This window comes from Heteronotia binoei, chromosome 21, assembly GCF_032191835.1.
Source record: "Heteronotia binoei isolate CCM8104 ecotype False Entrance Well chromosome 21, APGP_CSIRO_Hbin_v1, whole genome shotgun sequence".
Classification (NCBI taxonomy): Eukaryota; Metazoa; Chordata; class Lepidosauria; order Squamata; family Gekkonidae; genus Heteronotia; species Heteronotia binoei.
The window spans coordinates 132,952,835-132,972,405 of NC_083243.1; the positions used below are offsets into that span (position 1 = coordinate 132,952,835).

General features: G+C 45.6%; 1 protein-coding gene across 1 annotated transcript in view; it reads left to right on the top strand.

Annotated features, from left to right (window-relative positions):
* The window catches only part of DNAJC24 (DnaJ heat shock protein family (Hsp40) member C24), a 103,349-nt gene that overhangs the window by 64,779 nt on the left and 18,999 nt on the right, over nucleotides 1-19,571 (top strand). The window contains exon 3 of the mRNA XM_060262941.1: nucleotides 5,506-5,644. Coding sequence (XP_060118924.1) covers nucleotides 5,506-5,644 — 139 coding nt within the window. The remainder of the gene's footprint in view (nucleotides 1-5,505; nucleotides 5,645-19,571) is intronic.

Genomic DNA, 19,571 nt, shown 5'->3' on the forward strand with positions numbered 1-19,571 from the left:
CCTCCGTCCCACCTTGTCCATTGAACAGTAGGTGCAGCTGCATAACAATCCCTGGATGAGCTCCACCACCTATTTTTCTACAAAACAACCCCTGGGTATAGTGGTTTGAATGTTATATCAGGACTGGAGAAACCCCAGTTCAAATTCCTGTTTATTCTTGAAACTCTTTCGGCCAGTTTTGTAACTAATTTAACTCTCAGGATTATTGGGTAAATAAAATGGAGTAGTGGAGAGCCCTGTATATCATCCTGAGTTCCTTCAGGGAATGTTCAGAATAAAAAGCCACTGCCTGGCTGATGAAAATTAACAAAAGTTGTACCCCTATGTCTCTCTGCCAGCAAAGGTCATCCAACTGCTTAAGGTTGTTTTTTGTTCCAAACCTGTACCTGAAAATGGATTAAAATCAGTTGTTTTGCCTTTAATCCACTACCACATCCCAAATATAAACATTATCCTCCTGTTAAATTATTTAAATGTTTTTGTGCTGCCTTTCCCACTGACCATGGCAGCCCAAGGATTTGGCCAATTCCATTATGGAATTATATCTAGGATAAGCAGCAGAGCTGCGAGACTCATGCAGAGGGGATCCCATCCTCCCCCTCTTGTTCGGTTGCTGCGTTGTGTTGGGAAATTCCTGGAAATTTGGGATGGAGCTCTGGGAGCACAGGGTATAATGCCATAGCGTCCAAAACAGCCATTTTCTCTATGCAGGGGTGTTGAATTCATTTGTTATGAGGGCTGAATCTGACATAAATGAGACCTTGTTGGGCTGGGCCATGTCAGGTTGGGCCGAGCCATGCCAAGCCAGGCCATGTGTGTACCTATTTAAGATTAGATAGCAGAGATATAAATTTTATAAAGAACACAGACAAACACAAATATATATATATATATATATATATATATATATATATATATATATATATATATATATATATATATATATATATATATATATATAAAACTTAAAACATGCTTAAAATGTTAGCATTCATTGGTTTTAAAGATGCTTTCTTTGTATTTCTCCCATGGGATGCAGGGAACTGTGCAAAGCAAGCTCTGGCTCTTTCCTTCCTTCCCCAGGGGACCCGGAGGGGGAGGAGCCTCAGCCAATAGAATGAAGAGAGGCTTGGCTCAGTAGCTCTGCTGTGCAATTGAGAGAGCCTGCCAAAGCAAGCTATTCCTACCCCTTTCCTTCCCAAGGGAAGAGCCTCAGGCAATGAAGAAAATAGAGGCCAAAGCAAGCTATTCCTACCCCTTTCCTTCCCAAGGGAAGAGCCTCAGGCAATGGAGAAAATAGAGGTTTTGCTCTGTAGCTCCTGTGCAATTGAGCAAGCCTTGCAAAGCAAGCTGTTATGCAGAAGGAAGCAAGATATAGGGAGAAGTAAGCAGATGACAGCCAGTTGCTCGGGAGCCTGATAGGGCCCCCGAACTGCATGTTTGACACCCCTGCTCTAGAGACATCTCTGTAGTCTGGAGATAAATTCTTATTCCAGGAAATCTCCAGATCCCACATGGAGGAGGGCCCTTCCCACTCATCACCAACTAGGCTGCCCCCCTGCACAGCCTCTGCCTCGCTCTATCTTATTGGTGTGGAGGCAACTCCTGTTCCCACCTGCCTGCTGCACCACTGCCTCTGCTGATCTGGCTTACATGGTGGCTTCAGCTCCACAGAAGTTCATGCTTACTGGGGATCCATGAGAAAGTTGTGGAGGGGGGAAGCTTACTAATTCAATTGTCCTTTTCCCATAAGGCTATGCTACTTGGAGAAAATTTAAATTTCATTTCTATTGTTTAAACTATCCACATTTCTCTTCAAACCTGGGGGTAGAGCTCCTTTCTCTATATTTGGCCTCAATTTAAACACATAAATATACCTTATACTAACTCAGACCATTGAGGACAGTATTGCCTTCCTGGAGTGGAAGCAGCTCTCCAGAGTCACTGGCAGAGATCTTTCACATTGCCTACTAACCTGATGTTTTCCATTGAAAATACCAGGAACTGAATTTGGGATCTACTGAATGCCAAGCAGATACTCTGCTACTGCACCACAACCTCTCCCAGGATTTAAGTATCCACAGTTGGAGTAATGTTGAGAATTATAGCAAGCAGAGAACCTGCAAAGACCTCATTTTTTCCTATATCGCCTTCCCACATTATTTCCTTTTTCTCTCCTCCTGGCAGTCTCCATATATTTTCCCCTTTCCCAGCTTCTCCCTCTCCTTCCTACTTATCCACCATCCTTTTTTAAAATCTTCGTCCTCCAGTATTCAGCTTTATTATTTATTTATACCCCACCTTTCTCCCCAGTGGGGGCCCAAAACAATTTACATCAATCTCCTGTCCTATATGGTATCCTCACACAATCCTGAAAAGTGGATTAGGTTGGGTGAGAGTGGCCATGGTCCTCCAGCAAGCTCTAATGGCATTGTGAGGAATAGAATTTGGGTCTCCCAGATTCTAGTATGACACTCTACTGATATACCACACTGGCCCTCAGCTTTCCCTTCTTACCTCTCCCTGGGAAAAGTCTGGCCAAACTGCAGAAATATTGCAGTAGCAAGTTGCTCAGGTAAGTTGTGTGAGAGGGCCACTACTGAGCCTACAAAGTTACACCAGTTGTGTGAAGGTTGCTGCTGGGCCCAGGAGAGTTGCATGGCATCGTCATAGCCACTGTTATATCTCGATGAGTTGTGTAGATTACATGGAGCAAGGTGGCTAGTTGTTTCTGCCAAGCCTGGTCCTGATGAGTTACCCTCCAGGGCAGGAGGCACAGGAGCAGTGCTGCACTGGCAGGTCAAAATAGCCCTGGAAAGGGCCCCACTCCCTCCCCCTGTATTATATGGACAAAAACCAAAGTTTGGAGGTTGGCAAATAGTGTTGTGGTTGGTAGGGTTGCCAAGTCCAATTCAAGAAATATCTGGAGACTTTGGGGGTGGAGCCAGGAGACTTTGGGGGTGGAGCCAGGAACAAGGGTGTGACAAGCATAATTGAACTCCAAGAGAGTTCTGGCCATAACATTTAAAGGGACAGCACACTTTTTTAAATGTCTTCCTTCCAAAGGAAATAATGAAGGATAGGGGCACCTTTTGGGGGGCTCATAGAATTGGACCCCCTGGTCCAATCTTTTTGAAACTTGGGGAGTACTTTGGGGAGAGGCACTAGATACTATACTGAAAATTTGGTGCCTCTACCTCAAAAAAATAGCTCCCCCAGAGCCCCTGAAACCCCCAGATTAATTCCCCATTATACCCTATGAGAATCAATCTCCACATAGGGAATAGTGAAGTGCTCAACAGTCCCCCCCCCCCGTTTCTGGTGACTCTGAAGCAGGGGATTGGCCTCTCTACTCACGAGTTGCTGCCAGCTTCTTCACAGCAACACAGACACACCATCCCAAGAGGAAGCCTTTCAATCGGAAACTGAAGCCTCCAGAGGTGCAAAGGCACATGGTCCTCTGGGGGCAGAGCTTCCCCCCACTGGCCAGCTGACTGGGGGTGGGAAGGAGTCTGGGAAAGCGGAAGAACCCCCACTGGGACCTGGGGATTGGCAAGCCTAGTGGTTGCACAGCAACTCCTACAGTGGCCACTGAGATCTCAGAGAACACTTTGCTTATTTTGGTTTTTTTAAATATTTCAGTTTTTAAAAAAAACAAGTGAGGCTTTTCTCAGATTCATAGGAAGATCTGTCAGGGGTCCAACCTCTGGATTTTTAAGTACCTACAGATCAGGCCATGCTTGGAATTAGATATATTGATTATATTTATTATATATGCGCACAATACACAGCTCTTAGCATACAGAACTCTGTGTTCTGTGTATCCATCAGCCAACTCCTTAATTGATATTATTTCTGCTTGCTGTATGCTAATTTTTAAGAGCTTGGAGGAGAAATCTAGGATATGGGGTGAGCAGTATAAAATTATTTTCCTTCACTTGCTATCAGAAGCTATTTCAGGTGAGAAGAATGGGCTACCTAAAATCCCAAATGCCTTCATTTGACCCCTGGAATTCTGAAAGCCTCCTGAGATTTGTAGATTGCCCCCCATTAAGAAACACTGGTCTGTTTCATCCTCTGCTGCCACCTGCTCAAGGACCTAGTTCAGAAAAAGTGTAATGTAGGTAACTTAAGCCATTCAGATAGAGGTTTCTTCAGGAGGGATTTCACTGCTGCCTGCTTCAAGGCAATGGGGACTTTATGCTCTTGCAATGAGGCACTTAACTATTCCCTGTACCAAGCAACCCTGTTTTGAACAGAGATAAGGAGCCACAACAGGCAAGAGTTGAGTACAGAGTTGATGAACCACATCTCTCCAAGCAGCTTTTCCACATCCTTAGGCTGTAATAACTTAATGATCCAAGCAAATGTGATTTAACTGATCACAGCATCATGAGACTGAATTTTAAGAATAGCGGCATCCAAGTCATTAGTTTCCTGCATTGGCCAAATATTAATAACATGGTGCTTGTTGATTCTCAAAAAGGGAATATTTTTTTTAAAAAAAATGATAATGTAACACTTGTACTGTAGTATTGTTCTTTTTACCCCATGAATTCACATTAGGAATTAGTTTTGCTCAGAATTTTATGTCTTGTTTTTAATAACAATCAGGTTAAATGTGGGAGGTTTTTTTTTTTTTTAAGGAGGTGAGCAGCTGCACGACAGTAGTAATATTTTGGGAGGTTATTTTTCCTTTTGCTGTAAAAATTATTCGGACTTTTTTGTGTTCCTTTTATATATCCTTTAAGGGATTGTTGTACCCAGGCATAACAAATAACTTACATTGTTTAAATGCTTTGTTTTGGAATGCTAATACAAACTATAAAGTATTATTTCATCTGCCCTTTTACTTGTTACCTTTTAGCCATGTCCTCAAATATTTCATAAGTGAAAATAGCACAGAATGTGTGCAATGATCCGTAACTTTTGAAATTTGGAAGAGCTTTTTATTCACTGGATTGGAATAAATTAAATATGGTGACTTGTAGTTTTGGAAATAGAATAGCATACATGGTAAATTCAGTTTAGTATCTGCTGATCAATTTCAGCTCCAAAACCTAGCAGGCAGTGCTAATTGTAAGTAGGTGATAAACACAGAACAATTATGCTGTTTTTAAAAAATGTCCAAATGTAATATAATAGGTAAACAATCTGTCCCTTAATTCTGTCTTGAATTTGTGTGTACCGATTTCTGTTTGCATTAGTCATTCTCTCTAAGTAAATTGTCCATAAGACCAATGACTCCATCAGCAAATTATCCAGAAAATGCTGTTGGTGCACATTGTGACGTTTCTGCCACTGGGTGTATTTGCTGCTATTCCAGTGGTCTAATTAACCTGACAGTAATCTCTTGTGGCCAATGCTGTTTGCTTTGTTTGTTTTCCTTGGCACCAAAGCACCATAGCTTTGCATCGTCCATACACCTTAAAATAGATCTCAGATTTACTATTGATTTTCCCCTTCCCTTTCCCCCATTTTCTCCTTCCTTTCTTTGATTGGCAGTATCATCCAGACAAACAGAGCGCAGATGTGCCAGCAGGAGAAGTGGAGGCGCGCATGCAGAGGTTCATCGAAATTGATCGAGCGTGGAAAATTCTAGGGAACGAAGAGACAAAAAAAGAGTATGACCTGCAGCGGCGTGGTAGGTTCCTGCCGAGGAGTGCTGTAGTAGTAGCAGCAGCAGCAGCTCGAGAGCAGAGTTTCAAGTGGTAGTTCAGTGGGGTTTTTTCAAACACTTTTTGTTCAACTGAAACACTTCATTTGCTCTTATCTCACTTCCATATTTAGATACAGTATTTATACTGATTACTACACATCCATTAAGCAGTAAAAACATTAAATTACTTTTGACAAAGCGTTAGTTGGTAACTGTTCTACTAATTCTAATGAATGTGGAATTTAGATAATGATGACTTAGTTTAGCCATTCTTCATTTGACAGTATTTAAAGTAGTTTCATTAAATGTTCTTAATTACTTGAGTTATGCCCTTTGCTATATTCCATTGCTGCATTTTAGATACAGGTTTTGAGTAATTTATGTCAAAGGTATACTGAAGCATATGGTTCTGTAAACACTTCAGAATCATTAAAACATATTCTCTCCATCACCTTATAAAAATGAAGAATTGGTTTAGAATATTTTTTCATAACATATTTCTTATTTAAAGCTACTACCTAAGAAGCAGCTTATAAATAATATTTCAGTAAAGCATATTAACCAGGCTGTTCCAGCATGCCTTTCTCTCTTTATACATCTTGGAAAATAGCATCTTAAAGCAATGACAGGCTGTAGTGAGAAAGAAAGGGGGAAATGTAGGTCAGGTCTGTCACACATGGGCTACCATTACATGAAGTGATAGGCTGTCTTTCTGCTCTGGCCTCAGGATAGGAGTCCCTCAGCCTTCCATTAGAACCTTCAATAAATGTATATCCACCCTCCATGTTAATGGGGGGGAGTCAATAATAGTGTACTGCCTGTGGGGAAAACACTCAGTCGCACTCTGCAGTAACACACTCTGGTCCAGCATTGACGTGTAGCCACCACCACTTTTCAGTGTGTTTGATAAAAGCTCACTGTCTCTGCAGCTTGTTATTGAATTTCCTTCCATTGTACATTGGCACACCATCAAACCTTTTGCTCTTGCTGTTCTAACTTCCCTGCTGCTAAGGTTGCCACAATTTTATTTGAGAAACAAAAGCTTAGTCAGCGTGGCTGGCAGATACACATAATTGACTGAATAATATACTGAATCAGTGAGCTTATTTTGACCATGAATTATTTAGTATTGATGTCACATTGTCTCAAAATGTGTTGTTTAGGATGCCAGGTGTTAAATTTAAAAAAAAAATACTAGTAAGCCAAATTATTTTTGAAAAGAATTTAGAACTCAGAATGATTATTAGGGTTGATGGATGTTGCTTTGTTTATACTTTGTCTGTCCCCCCACCCCTTCAGATAACTAATCCTATCAGTTTACCTCTGCACCTTTACATGTAATGGGGAAAGCAATAATTGATGCCCTTAGTTTTATTTGTTAGTAGAAGTTTTCTGTGTTTGGTTTGAACATGTTTAGAAATGACCCACTTGCATTACCTCTTATTAACATGTGGAATTCACTTCCACAGGAGGTGGTGGCAGCTACAAGCATAGCCAGCTTTAAGAGGGGATTGGATAAAAATATGGAGCAGAGATCCATCAGTGGCTATTAGCCACAGTGTGTGTGTGTGTGTGTGTGTATATATATATATATATATATATATATATATATATATATATACACACACAGAGTGTTGGACTGGATGGGCCATTGGCCTGATCCAACATGGCTTCTCTTATGTCCTTGTGTTCTTATTAACCTCTGTGTTTTGGTTGAAATCTACTAGGTACTGATTCCATACAACCTTGGCTCTTTGAGGCTTGCATGGTATTGAAAAAGAAGCTTCAGATGCATTGGTTTTTCTCTAATTCAGAACTATTAAATGTATTTTGACACTTCCTGAAGCTCTATTATTGAGCAAATTTGTTTTAAAAGCAAATTTAATTTTTAAAACTGGGCATTTATTTCAAAAGCACATTTTATATTCTGGTCTTTATATAGTAGCGGCCCCTTGATGCAGAGTGGTAAAGCTGCAGTACTGTGGTCTGAACTCTCTGCTTATGACCTGAGTTCAATTCTGGTGGAAGCTGGATTCAGGTAGCCGGCCCAAGGTTGACTTAGCCTTCCATCCTTCCGAGGTCGGTAAAATGAGTACCCAGCTTGCTGGGGGGAAAGTGTAGATGACTGGGGAAGGCAATGGCAAACCACCCCGTAAAAAAAAGTCTGCCGTGAAAACGTTGTGAAAGCAACATCACCCCAGAGTTGGAAACGACTGGTGCTTGCACAGGAGACCTTTCCTTTCCTTTCCCTTTATATAGTAAAATATGTATATCCTGCTTCAGTGTAGTTTTTACAGCCCATAATAAAATAAGATTGGAATTAATGACCTAAACCATAATGAGCACAATGTCTTGCCTTCTGTTCTTATCTTGCCCAGAATCCTGATGTTGGAATAATCTGTGCAGAAACCTCCCCTGATACTGCTGAACTGTATTGGTTGCTGATAACATAGGTTTCCAAGAATGGTGCCAAGAGAAATAGGTTGTGAGCAAATGAAGAGAAGAATAACAAATCTGTCTGATAGTTCAGTGGTGTCTTATTAGGCAAACAAACATAGATTTTTCCTTCATATGTGAAAAAATAACCACAGGGGAACATGACCATGAAACATAGGAAGTCCAGAGAGAGATGTAATTATGTAAAATGAAAATCAAGAGACACAGAGAGACCATTTGCAATAGCAGTAATTGGTGATAACATTCCTTGATTTTGCTATGCTGGCTAACACTTGTAATGGCTAATGAATCCCAGTTCCTTGTTGTATGCTTAGCAGGTAATATCAGGCTTAACTCAGCAGTTTCACACTGGAGTCTCCCTTTGCTATTAGAGAAGGATGACTTTTGGCTCAGCAGCAGTGTGCCCTAGGGGGATTAAGTTGTGACTTAATCACAGTTTTCCACAGGGTTGCCAGGCTTCCATCACTTGCAGAGCTCCTGCACGAGGGTCCCTCCCCTGGCACTGATCAGCTAGTTGGTGCAGGATTTACAGGCAGGAAAACTAGGGCTAGGTCTCTGTCACCAGCAATCCAGCAATAGCACTTCCAGTGCACATGTATACCACAGGTGGAAAATTCATAGTAATTATATTGAATACTTAGAGGTTTGTTTTGACCAGAGATTAACTTGGTCAGTGCAAGCTGCTAATATTAAAAGACTGGCTACAGCAGCGTCAGATATTTTCTGTTGTTTCCTTTATTGATCTGGGAATCAGTATATCCCAGCCACCATCAAACTGTTTAACACTAAGATGTCTGAGCAGAGTTTATATGGGGCTGGAATCTGTATTGATAAAATAGGGAGGCAAGTCCTTAGATTCAGTTCTTCTTAAATTCATGTATTCCATCTGTAGAAGTTCAAACTCTGTAATGAGGTGGCTCTCTGGGCTAAATTGGGACAACCATCTCTTGAATTCAAGCTTGGTTGACACTTTTCCCCTTAAAGTTAAAATTATACACTCTTGCACCCAAGAAGGCTCCCTCATCTTAGTCAGAGAAGACTGTTATGTTTCCTATTGGGATAAACTGGTTGAATAGCTCCTCAGTCTTTCCTTGGACTCACTTTATGCAGTTAACAGACAAATAGCCATGAGAATGATTAAGAAATGTCTGTTAATATAACACTACAATCTGTAGAGCATGACATGGTTGTTCTACTCAATTTGCTGGCGAGCTCATATTTGACTGTTTCTCACTGTAGATGTGCCTTTATGTTGGTGCACCTTAATGCCTTACCTAGAGTTTTGCAAGGGAAATTTCTTAAATACCATACTCTAAGAGCATATGCAATTGTGGTGCAGGTCATGTAGATACCCTGTATCATGTGACCTTTGAATGTAATTACTTTTCTGAGCCTAGAAATCCTTTAATTCTTCCTTTGCTCCATAATATAGATCATAGGGAGACATTATCTCTTTTATTAAAAGATAATAGTAGAGCTCTTTAGCTACAAAATTTTTCTGCATCTGTAATAGATTTTTAAAGTCGCTCAAATGGGGGTCTAACTTTTTAGGTATTTTAGTCATCTGCCTAGAACTAATAAGAAGCAGTAAGAGAGAGAGAGAGAGAGAGAAACTTCCAGTGCACACTGGAAATGATGTCATCATGTTGCTGGTGTTAAAGGAGTGTTCTAGTGTTTGGGCAAAAATTCTATGATAAAAATGACTTTTACCATAGAGGGCTTGCCCAAATACCAGAGCGTCCCCACATCACCTGCAATATGATGTTTTGATGCACATTGGAACTGATGTTACCGTGTTGCCAGTGACACAAGGCTAAGCCTAGTTTTCCTGCCAGTAAGTCCCACCTGCTCCTGCCAGGTAATACCTGGCAAGCCTGATTTTCCATTACTTTCAGTGGAATTTACTCATGGGTATTTTTAGATTGATTGGGATCACTGTGCCTAGCAAGTCAATTTTTTTACTCTTTTAGAGTTTGTTTCCTTAAAGTAACTGTTGTGGGCTGCTCATTTGTCTTTTGGGCCTGTTTTTTATCCAGGGCAGGTTGACAGACTGTTCTGGGAGTTTCATGTTTACAGGTCCGTTTTGGACTGGGACCATGGTACACAAGGAGACGAGGCTTAAAGCTTCCTCCTCAAGAGGGAGGAAACTGAGAGGACAAAATTCCCTGGGCCCAAGTCAGCTGGAGGGCCCCTGAAGCCAGAGTCATGTTTCAGTCACGGAATGCATTCACTTAAAAAAATATTTCACATGCAGTTCTGCACTGTACCCACCTGGTTGCAGAGAAGATAGAGAACAGTAAACAGGAGTTGTTCTGACTCTGCAGTATTTACTAGGAGACTGAGGATCTGCTTCTCAGATCCTGCTAGAAGCATCAGCCGAGTAAGCACTGGAAAAAGGCAAGGCCAGGATGCAGCATTTTAATAGAGGTTATCTCCAGCAGTGTGTGCTTCTATGCTTTCCATCTTCACTTCCTCCCAGAGCTTTTTTTTTTTTTTTAGAAAAAGCCCAGCAGGAACTCATTTGCATATTAAGCCACACACCCCGGTGCCAATCCAGCCAGAACTGTGCCCCTGCTAAAAAAAAAAAAAAGCCCTGCTTCCTTCCAATTTCATAGTTTTGTTTGCATATCCAGATGCTGCAAAGGGCCAGCCCCATTAGTATGTGATAGCAAAAATCTTAAAAATCCAACCTTTCGGTGTCATTTTCTTAATTTCTGTTTTTTTCACACTTTTCCCCTCCTTTTCCCCCTGCTTATTTTTCAGTCTTGCTTTCAACTCTTCATCCAACTTATCACCAAACCTTTGTTTATGCTATGAACAGGAGGGAATTAATATTTCCCCATAATAAAAGTAGTAAAAGATGCTTCCTGCTCCTCTTCAACTCTTTACATGCTTGGTAATAGAATGTTAACCTGCCTTAAAATCAGGGCTGGCGCTGTTCTGCTGCTCATGGCAGATCCTTGCGCTGCTCCAAGCAGTCCAAACAGCCATCAGGAAGTTGGGGTTTTGCCCTTAAGCCCTCCTAAACCTTGGCATAGACCAGGCAAAATCATTCATTAAGCAGAGAGTGCTAGATATAGAAAGACAAACAGATCATCCCAGTTCCCCAGACTATTTCTCTTCAGCAAACAGTAGATATATAGTTGCCCCTGCCGCCTTCCTATACTTGCTTGAATCTCACAACACTAGAAGGGCCTTTACCTTAGTTAGGAGTATGTCCCTGCCATTATTTCCTATGGAATAAAGGCATTGAAAAGGTGTGCCGTCCCTTTAAATGTGATGGCCAGAACTCCCTTTGGAATTCAATTATGCTTGTCACAGCCTTGATCTTGACTCCACTCCTAATGTATCCTGGCTCCACCCCCAAAGTCTCCTAGCTCCACCCCGAAAGTCCCCAGATATTTCTTAAATTGGACTTGGCAACCCTAGGAATAGGATTGCCATGGAAAAGGGAATAAGGTGGCCAAGTCCAATTCAAGAAATATCTGGGAATTTTGAGGGTGGAGCCAGAAGCAAAGTTGTGACAAGCACAACTGAACTCCAAAGGGAGTTCTGCCCATCACATCTAAAGGGACCACGCTCCTTTTAAATGCCTTCCCTCCATAGGAAATAATGAAGAATAGGGGCACCTTCTTTTGGGGCTCATAGAATTGGACCCCGTGGTCCAATTGTTTTGAAACTTGGAGGGTATTTTGGGGAGAGGCACTGGATGCCGTACTGAAAATTTGGTGCCTCTACCTCAAAAAACAGCCCCCCCAGAGCCCCAGATACTCGCGGATCAATTCTCTATTATTTTCTATGGGAATAAATTTCCATAGAGAATAACAGAGTTCCCAGCAGACATTTCCCCCTGGTCCAATCCTTTTGAAACTTGGAGGGTATTTTGGGGAGAGGCACTGGATGCCATGCTGCAAATTTGGTGCATCTACCTCAAAAAACACCCCCCCCCCCCAAAGCCTGAGATCCTAGTGGATTAATTCTCCATTATACCATTTTTAAAATTAATTCCAACTATGTTTATTGATTTTTTTCCTTCCAAATACTTGCCAGAGTCAGTCCTGCTTAGCTTCTTAGTTCTATGAGGCCTTAACTAATTCTGTTATTTAAGAAAGAGAAGCTATCACAGAGCAGGCAGTAATTTGCCTAACCCAAAAACCACACACTTTGACATTCCTGAAAAGTATAGCAACTGATACTTCAAGATTCCAGTATGGAAAAATCCATACAGAATTCTGGGTTTAGGTGATAGAGATCTTATGCTTGAATTAAACAAAGATACCATCTATGGAGATGGCACCTTTGATAAAGTGCCAAATATGTTTTACCAACTGTTCACATGGCATACCAAGATGGGTAATTCATATCCACGATGATCTTCTTCGTGGACTCTGTGCATCACACCAATGGGAGAGGCACCGGCGCCGACCCTGATCAGTAAACTTCAAAAGCTGCGGATTTCCACGCCTCCGTCCCAGCGCGCATGCGCAGACCCCCCCACTGCGCATGCTCGCCAGGACGGGAGCGGACATCCCGCCAGTTCTCTTCTGACCGCCACGCTGATCGGTTGATCTTTTCTCTACGGTCAGTGAACTTAGTTGGATTTTGTCTAAAATTGTTAGTATAGTTAGTGTTAGCTGTTAGTAGTTATAGTTAGTTAGTTAGTGTTAGTTTTGTCCGTCCGGAGCGTGGTGTGAGTTTTTCCCGCCCTTCGGGGCGCCCCCCCGCGCTCTCGGGCCTTCCACCCATTTTTTCTAACCCTCGCATGGAAAAGCGGTGGGGTTTCTTCCGTCGCTGTTCGAGGTGCGGAAGCAAGATCGCACCGCCGGACGGCCATTCGCTGTGCTTGCTGTGCCTGGGAGAGCAGCACAAGCCGAACTCTTGTGTCCATTGCGCCAAGTTCTCAAAGCAGACAAAAAAGAACAGGGCGGCACGGCTGGCGGCAGCGCTTATGGAGAAGGCACTATCACCACGTGCGCTCTCCACGCTCAAGGGCAACCTTCGGCTGAACTGTCGACACCGAAATCAGTCGACGCCGAAAAAGGTCCCTCCGACGCTGATCGCCCCCGCAAGCGCTCGGCAGCTGCATCTGAGTCCTCGGTGCCGGCAAAGAAGCACAAGGAGGACAAGGGGTTGCATGCGGAGAAGGCGAAGAAGCAGAAGAAGGCCGATAAGCCGAAGCATAAGTCCGCTTCGCAATCCTCACCTGCATCGTTATCTGAACCTTCGACGCCGGTCGTCCTGCCTCTGAAGCTATTCGCCTCACCCGTTCGTCGATCGAGCCCGCCGCCGCTTACCTCGATGTCGACTCAGCTGGTCATCTCCGACTTTGACTCCGAGATCGATTCAGCACAACGTGTCGGTATCGATAGAAGCCCATCGGGTCGGCTTATGCCAGGGCAAGGGACCCCGCGTTCTCGTAGCCCTGCTCGGGATCGACGTCGGGACTCGCACCGGGATCGGTCGTCGAGCAGCCGCTCTCTTCGCTACCAGAAGAGGGATCCTTCTCATCAGCCAGTGTCGCAGATTCCTTGGGATCAGTGGCAATGGCAGTACCTCTATGGTGCCTACCCGATGCAACCACCGTTTCCCTGGTTGCCACCGCGACAGATGGACTGGGATCAGGCTTCTGAGACCTCCTATCGGTCCCGGATGTCGTGTAGGACCCCTCGACGTGCGCCTTCCGCCACGGTATCGAAGCCACCCGAGGTCGAGCGTCCGGATCGGCATCGGGAGCCAGTGGCGTGCCTCCCTGGAGAAGCCAAAGACGACACCGACGGTTCGGACGTCACCACCTCGGCGTCAGCTGTCTGAGCAGTTGGAATCACCTGAAGTATCCCCCAGGTCCTTGAGGGAGTCGTCGCCTGAAGAGCAAGGGGCCTCCTCTACGGGTGAACCATCTCCACCGGCAAAGACCACGGAGGATCATCCCATCTCCCCGTCCGAAGACCTCAAGTCCTATGGGGACCTGATTAAAAGGATGGCGCAGGCGCTGTCTTTACCAACTGTTCAGCGGCAGCCTGTGGTCACAGACAGTGTCTTTGATATCGTCCAAAGAGACACTTCGACGGCGGTTGGCCTTTCCATCACCAATGTGATGCTTCACACGGCAAAGTCATCCTGGGACAAGCCTGCGTCCACGCCGGTGTCATTGCGCCGGCTGGACCACATGTACCGTCTGCAGGAAAACACCGCGGAGTTCCTATATACGCACCCTAAGCCTAACTCAGTTGTAGTATCGTCCTCGTCCAAGGCGAAGAAAACGCATTCGACTCCCCCTGATAAGGAAGGTCGGAAGCTGGATGCTATGGAGCGTCGATTGTACTCCACTGTGTCGCTTGGGGTGAAAATTGCGAACTACTCTGCATGTATGGGCAGGTATCAATATACTTTGTGGGATCAGATCTTGCTCATCCTGAACACTCTGCCGGAACAGAGCAGATCGGTTCTCAAGAAGTTGCAGAAGGAGGGGATGGCCCTTGCGAAGCAGCAGCTGAATTCTGCAAAGCATTCAGGTGATGCTTGTGCCAAGACTCTCACTACGGCCATATATTTAAGCAGACACTCCTGGCTACACTCCACCGCCCTGCAAACCGATACGCAGGCGTATATTGAAGATCTCCCATTCGATGGCACCGGTCTCTTTAGTGCGACCACAGATTCGGTCCTTCAGGAGATGGACAAGAGTATAAAGACATCTAGAAACATGGGGGTCTCCACCTCTCGTCCTCAGGCGAAGCAGCAGTGGCCGCAACAGTGGCAGAAGAAGCCTTATGCCAAGTCTCCTGAACGGCAGTGGCGCCCGAAGTCAGCAACCACCTTTTGAAGGCCGCAGTACCAGCCCAAGCAGAAGTACTCGCCGTCCTCTGCTCAGGCTTCTAGGCAGAAAGGGGCAAAGCAGCAAAAACAGGGCCTTTGACTTCCCTCCACCTACTCGTCCCCATGGGGACACGGACTCTATTCGCCTATCCCGTTTCCTCCCAGCCTGGTTCCGTATCACCTCAGACCAGTGGATCTTATCTGTGATCCAGTGGGGGTACGAGATAGAGTTTTTCCAGCATCCTCCTACCCCGACGTTCGCCTACACGGCACCCTCCCCTCCTCTTCAGGAAGAGGTCCAGTCCCTCCTCCTAAAGCAGGCCATTGAGGAGGTCCCGAAGGATCAATGCGGCCGTGGGTTCTACTCCCGCTATTTTGCTGTCCCGAAGAAGGACGGAGGGCTGCACCCGATTATGGACCTTCGGGGTCTCAACGAGTTCATCCGCTACAACAAATTTCGAATGACCTCCCTGCCATGCATTCTCCCGCTGCTGGATCACGGGGAATGGATGGCCACTTTAGACCTGAAAGATGCTTACTTTCATGTTTCCATTCACCCCTGGCACCGCAAGTTCCTGCGCTTTACGATCGGCAACGCCCACTTCCAGTACAGGGCCTTGCCCTTTGGTCTGTCGACGGCCCCGAGAGTGTTTACGAAAATGATGGTCGTCATCGCCGCCCACCTAAGGCTCCAAGGGATCTCCCTATTCCCGTACATAGATGACTGGCTGATAGTGGCGGGGTCAAGGAAGACTCTGCTTCAGCACATCAACATCACTCTCACTCTGTTGTCAGACCTGGGGCTCCAGGTCAACTGGAAGAAGTCGCACCTCCAACTGTCGCAGAGAGTGCAGTTCATCGGCGTGGTGCTGGACACTGTAGCATGCAAGGCATTCCTCCCAGTGGATCGAGCGGAGGCCATTGTTCAGGCAGTTCGCTCCCTACATCGCAATCCATCAGTTCCTGCGCGCCGGATTCAGCGCCTGCTAGGGCTCATGGCAACCACCACTTCGGTCGTACCGAATGCGAGGCTTCGCATGCGACCGCTCCAGCTGTGGTTCCTCCAGGAGTTCTGCTGCAATTTCGACTCTCCGAATCGGTGCCTGACTGTTCCTCCAGAAGAGTTGGCGGATCTCGAATGGTGGGGACAGGACCGCAACTTGACGGAAGGGGAGGCCTTCCACAGACCACAGCCAGATGCGTCCCTTTGGGGATGGGGCGTGCATGCGCTGGGCCTGTGCGTCGGGGATCAGTGGCCGGCCCATCAGGCTCGTCGGCACATCAACTACTTGGAACTGTTGGCCATTTTTCACACTGTCCGGTCGTTCCAGACGCTCATCGGGGGTCAAGCGGTGGCAGTCCTCATGGGGGCACAGTGTCCCGCAGACTCTGCCGGCTGGCAATGACGATTTGGGAAGCGTGTATAGCCCTAGGGATATCGCTGCTTGCAACCCACCTTCCAGGTGTTCAGAACACCCGGGCAGACTTTCTCAGCAGGGGGGGAGCGTCGCTCCACGAATGGGAACTCAACTGGACGTTCCTAGAACCTGTGTTTCGCCTGTGGGGAGCGCCCACGCTGGACGTCTTTGCGACTCGGGACAACAGAAAATGCGAGTCATTTTGCACCAGGGGCAGTGTAGATCCGATGTCCCTCAGGGACGGGCTCCTGGTCCCATGGACGCACCACGAGGTGTATCTCTTCCCCCCCTTGCCACTGATCACCAGGGTGGTGCAGAAGCTCTTGAGGGAGAAGCTGGTGGGCATCTTGGTGACGCCATGGTGGCCGAGGCAGCAATGGTTCCTGGTGGTGTTGCGTCTTGCCCGCGGGACATTCCACCACTTCCCGCAGGTTCCGGATCTGCTGCTGTTGCACCAGGGGCGGGTGGTGCACCATGATGTGCCCCACCTGAAGTTAACGGCCTGGCGTCTGGACGCTCGCAGTTATCAGAGAGAGCTCGGTTCGTGATTTTGAGCAGCAGGAAGCCTTCGACCCAACGCTCGTACGCCTACAAGTGGTCAAAGTTCGTTCAGTTCTCTACGAACAGAGGGCTGGAGCTGCGGGCGGCGGGTCTCTCTGCAGTTTTTGATTTCTTGCTGTCCCTGTTGGACCGTGATCTGGTGGCCTCCTCGGTGAGGGTGTACCTGGCGGCCATCTCGAGTGAGCACGTGCAGATTGATGGGCATTCGGTCTTCACCCATCCGGAGACTAAGAGGTTCCTCAAGGGAGTCGCTCGTCTGTATCCATCGGTGCAGGTGCCCGCACCGTCCTGGGACTTGCCCTTGGTACTCAAGGTGCTTATGGGAAGGCCGTTTGAGCCTATGGCTACCTGTTCGCATCAGCTGTTGGCGTGGAAGACAGCGTTCCTGGTTGCAGTCACGTCGGCGAGGCGAGTGGGAGAGCTGATGGCGCTGAGGTATGACAAGCCTTACCTTTGCTTCTCTCCTGAGGGGGTGGTGCTCCGCCCTGACATCACGTTCCTACCCAAGGTGGTCTCCACGTTTCACTTGAATGCCGAGATCTCCTTACCTGAGTTCTTCCCGAGTCCTGCGACGGAGGTCAAACGGCGACTACACGCCCTCGATGTGAAACGAGCATTGGCATTCTACCTACACTGAACGAAGCCGTTCAGACGGGATTCCCGGCTCTTCGTGTCTCATGTGGCTCCTTCTTTGGGTCGGAGGATCTCTTCCCAGAGATTATCTAAATGGATTACTGGCACTATTAGACTGTGCTATCTTCTCCGTAAGACGCCGCTTCCTGGGCCAGTGCGGGCCTACTCTACGCGAGCGGTGGCAACTTCGGCAGCATTCACGAAAGGTGTTCCGCTGCAGGACATTTGCAAGGCTGCCACCTGGGCGTCGACGCATACCTTTGTGTCGCACTATGCGCTTGATATGAGGCGGCGTCAGGACTCGGCGGTGGGCCATGCTGTACTACAGTCTGTCTCTTGCTGATGGACCGTTGCGCCCTCCTCCAGGTATGTCCTTTGCTTGCTAGTCTCCCATTGGTGTGATGCACAGAGACCACGAAGAAGATAAACAGGTTTTCTACCTGTAACTGATGATCTTCAAGTGGTCATCTGTGCAGTCACACTACCCGCCCTCCTTCCCCTCCGCTGCCGTTCCATCGTGTGTGGGCTAACGCAGCGGTCAGAAGGAACTGGCGGGATGTCCGCTCCCGTCCTGGCAAGCATGCGCAGTGGGGGGGGGTGTCTGCGCATGCGCGCTGGGACGAAGGTGCGGAAATCCGCAGCTTTTGAAGTTTACCAATCAGGGTCGGTGCCGGCGCCTCTCCCATTGGTGTGACTGCACAGATGACCACTCGAAGATCATCAGTTACAGGTAGGAAACCTGTTTTTTTATATATTTTACTTCAAAAAAAGAACATGGACACCAATAATAGAATGTTTGAAATAATGAAGCTATTGATTCAAGATAAACTGTTGTGGGGGCACAATGCTCTTAATTCCTTGTTCCATTTCAGTCATCCCAATGTATGGTCTCTATTTGATAGACTTCAGAGAGACCTGGCTTGTCACAAACTAACAATGGCTAATGCACAGGTAGGTCGTCTAGAAGTAGAAAAGGGGAAATATGAGGCACTACATTACATGGTTGCCACTTCTGTGCAACAATATGAGCAGGTGGAAGATAAACTTAGTTGCTTAAAGAGATTGACTAATTTGCAATGAAGAATTATATCTGAGTTATTGTTGTTAAATAATTGTTGCTTTTACTATTAGGGTTAGTCTTTTGTTGTGGTCACTGGGTGTACACAATGTATTAACATTAAAAAGCTTGACAAATTGTTTAAATATATATTTCTATGTAGTTTAATTTCTGTTATTGTTTTTCCTTAATAAAGTTCATCGATAACAAAATGGCCACTTCTTGTTGCATGTGAATATGGCATATTTTAATCCTAAAATAACAATATTATAATAACAAAATGGTCACTTTTTGTTGCATGTGAATATGACTTATTTTAATCCTAAAATAACAAAATATTATTAATTGTTATCTACAGTTATAAACATCTATGGTGCTTTATGTATTTTTCCGTGCGGGCTTTTTTCCATGTGAGCTTTTTTCTATGTGGGCTTCTTTGAGTATAAGCTTTTTCCATGTGGGTTTATTTCCATGTGGGCACATTTTCATGGGGGCTTTTCCCCTGTGAGCATTTATGTCTGTGGGATTTTTTCCTTTGTGCTTTTCCCGGTTACCATTCTTTATACAGGCTACCAAACTAACAAGCATATATTCAAGGGGTGGCCAAGTAAGAGCCATATAAAATAGGCATCAGATGTTTGAGAGCCGCAAGACACAAACATCAGATGTTTTGAGAGCCGCAAGACAGGACTATTCCCCCAGCTTTCCGTTTTAAACAAAATATTGCAAGAGTTTTTAAGCATGTTTGTATTTTAATTTTTTAAAGAAATATCTTTGTCTTTGTCTGTGTCCTTTATAAAGTTTATATCTCTACTACCTGGCATTACATTTTATGACACATATGGCCCGGCCCCACAAAGTTCCATTTGTGTCAGATTTGGCCCTCCTAACAAAGGAATTCGACACCCCTGGACTAGGTTAATGACTCTACAAGCTGTGGGCCCATGCAGAATCAAAGTGGAGAAGGATG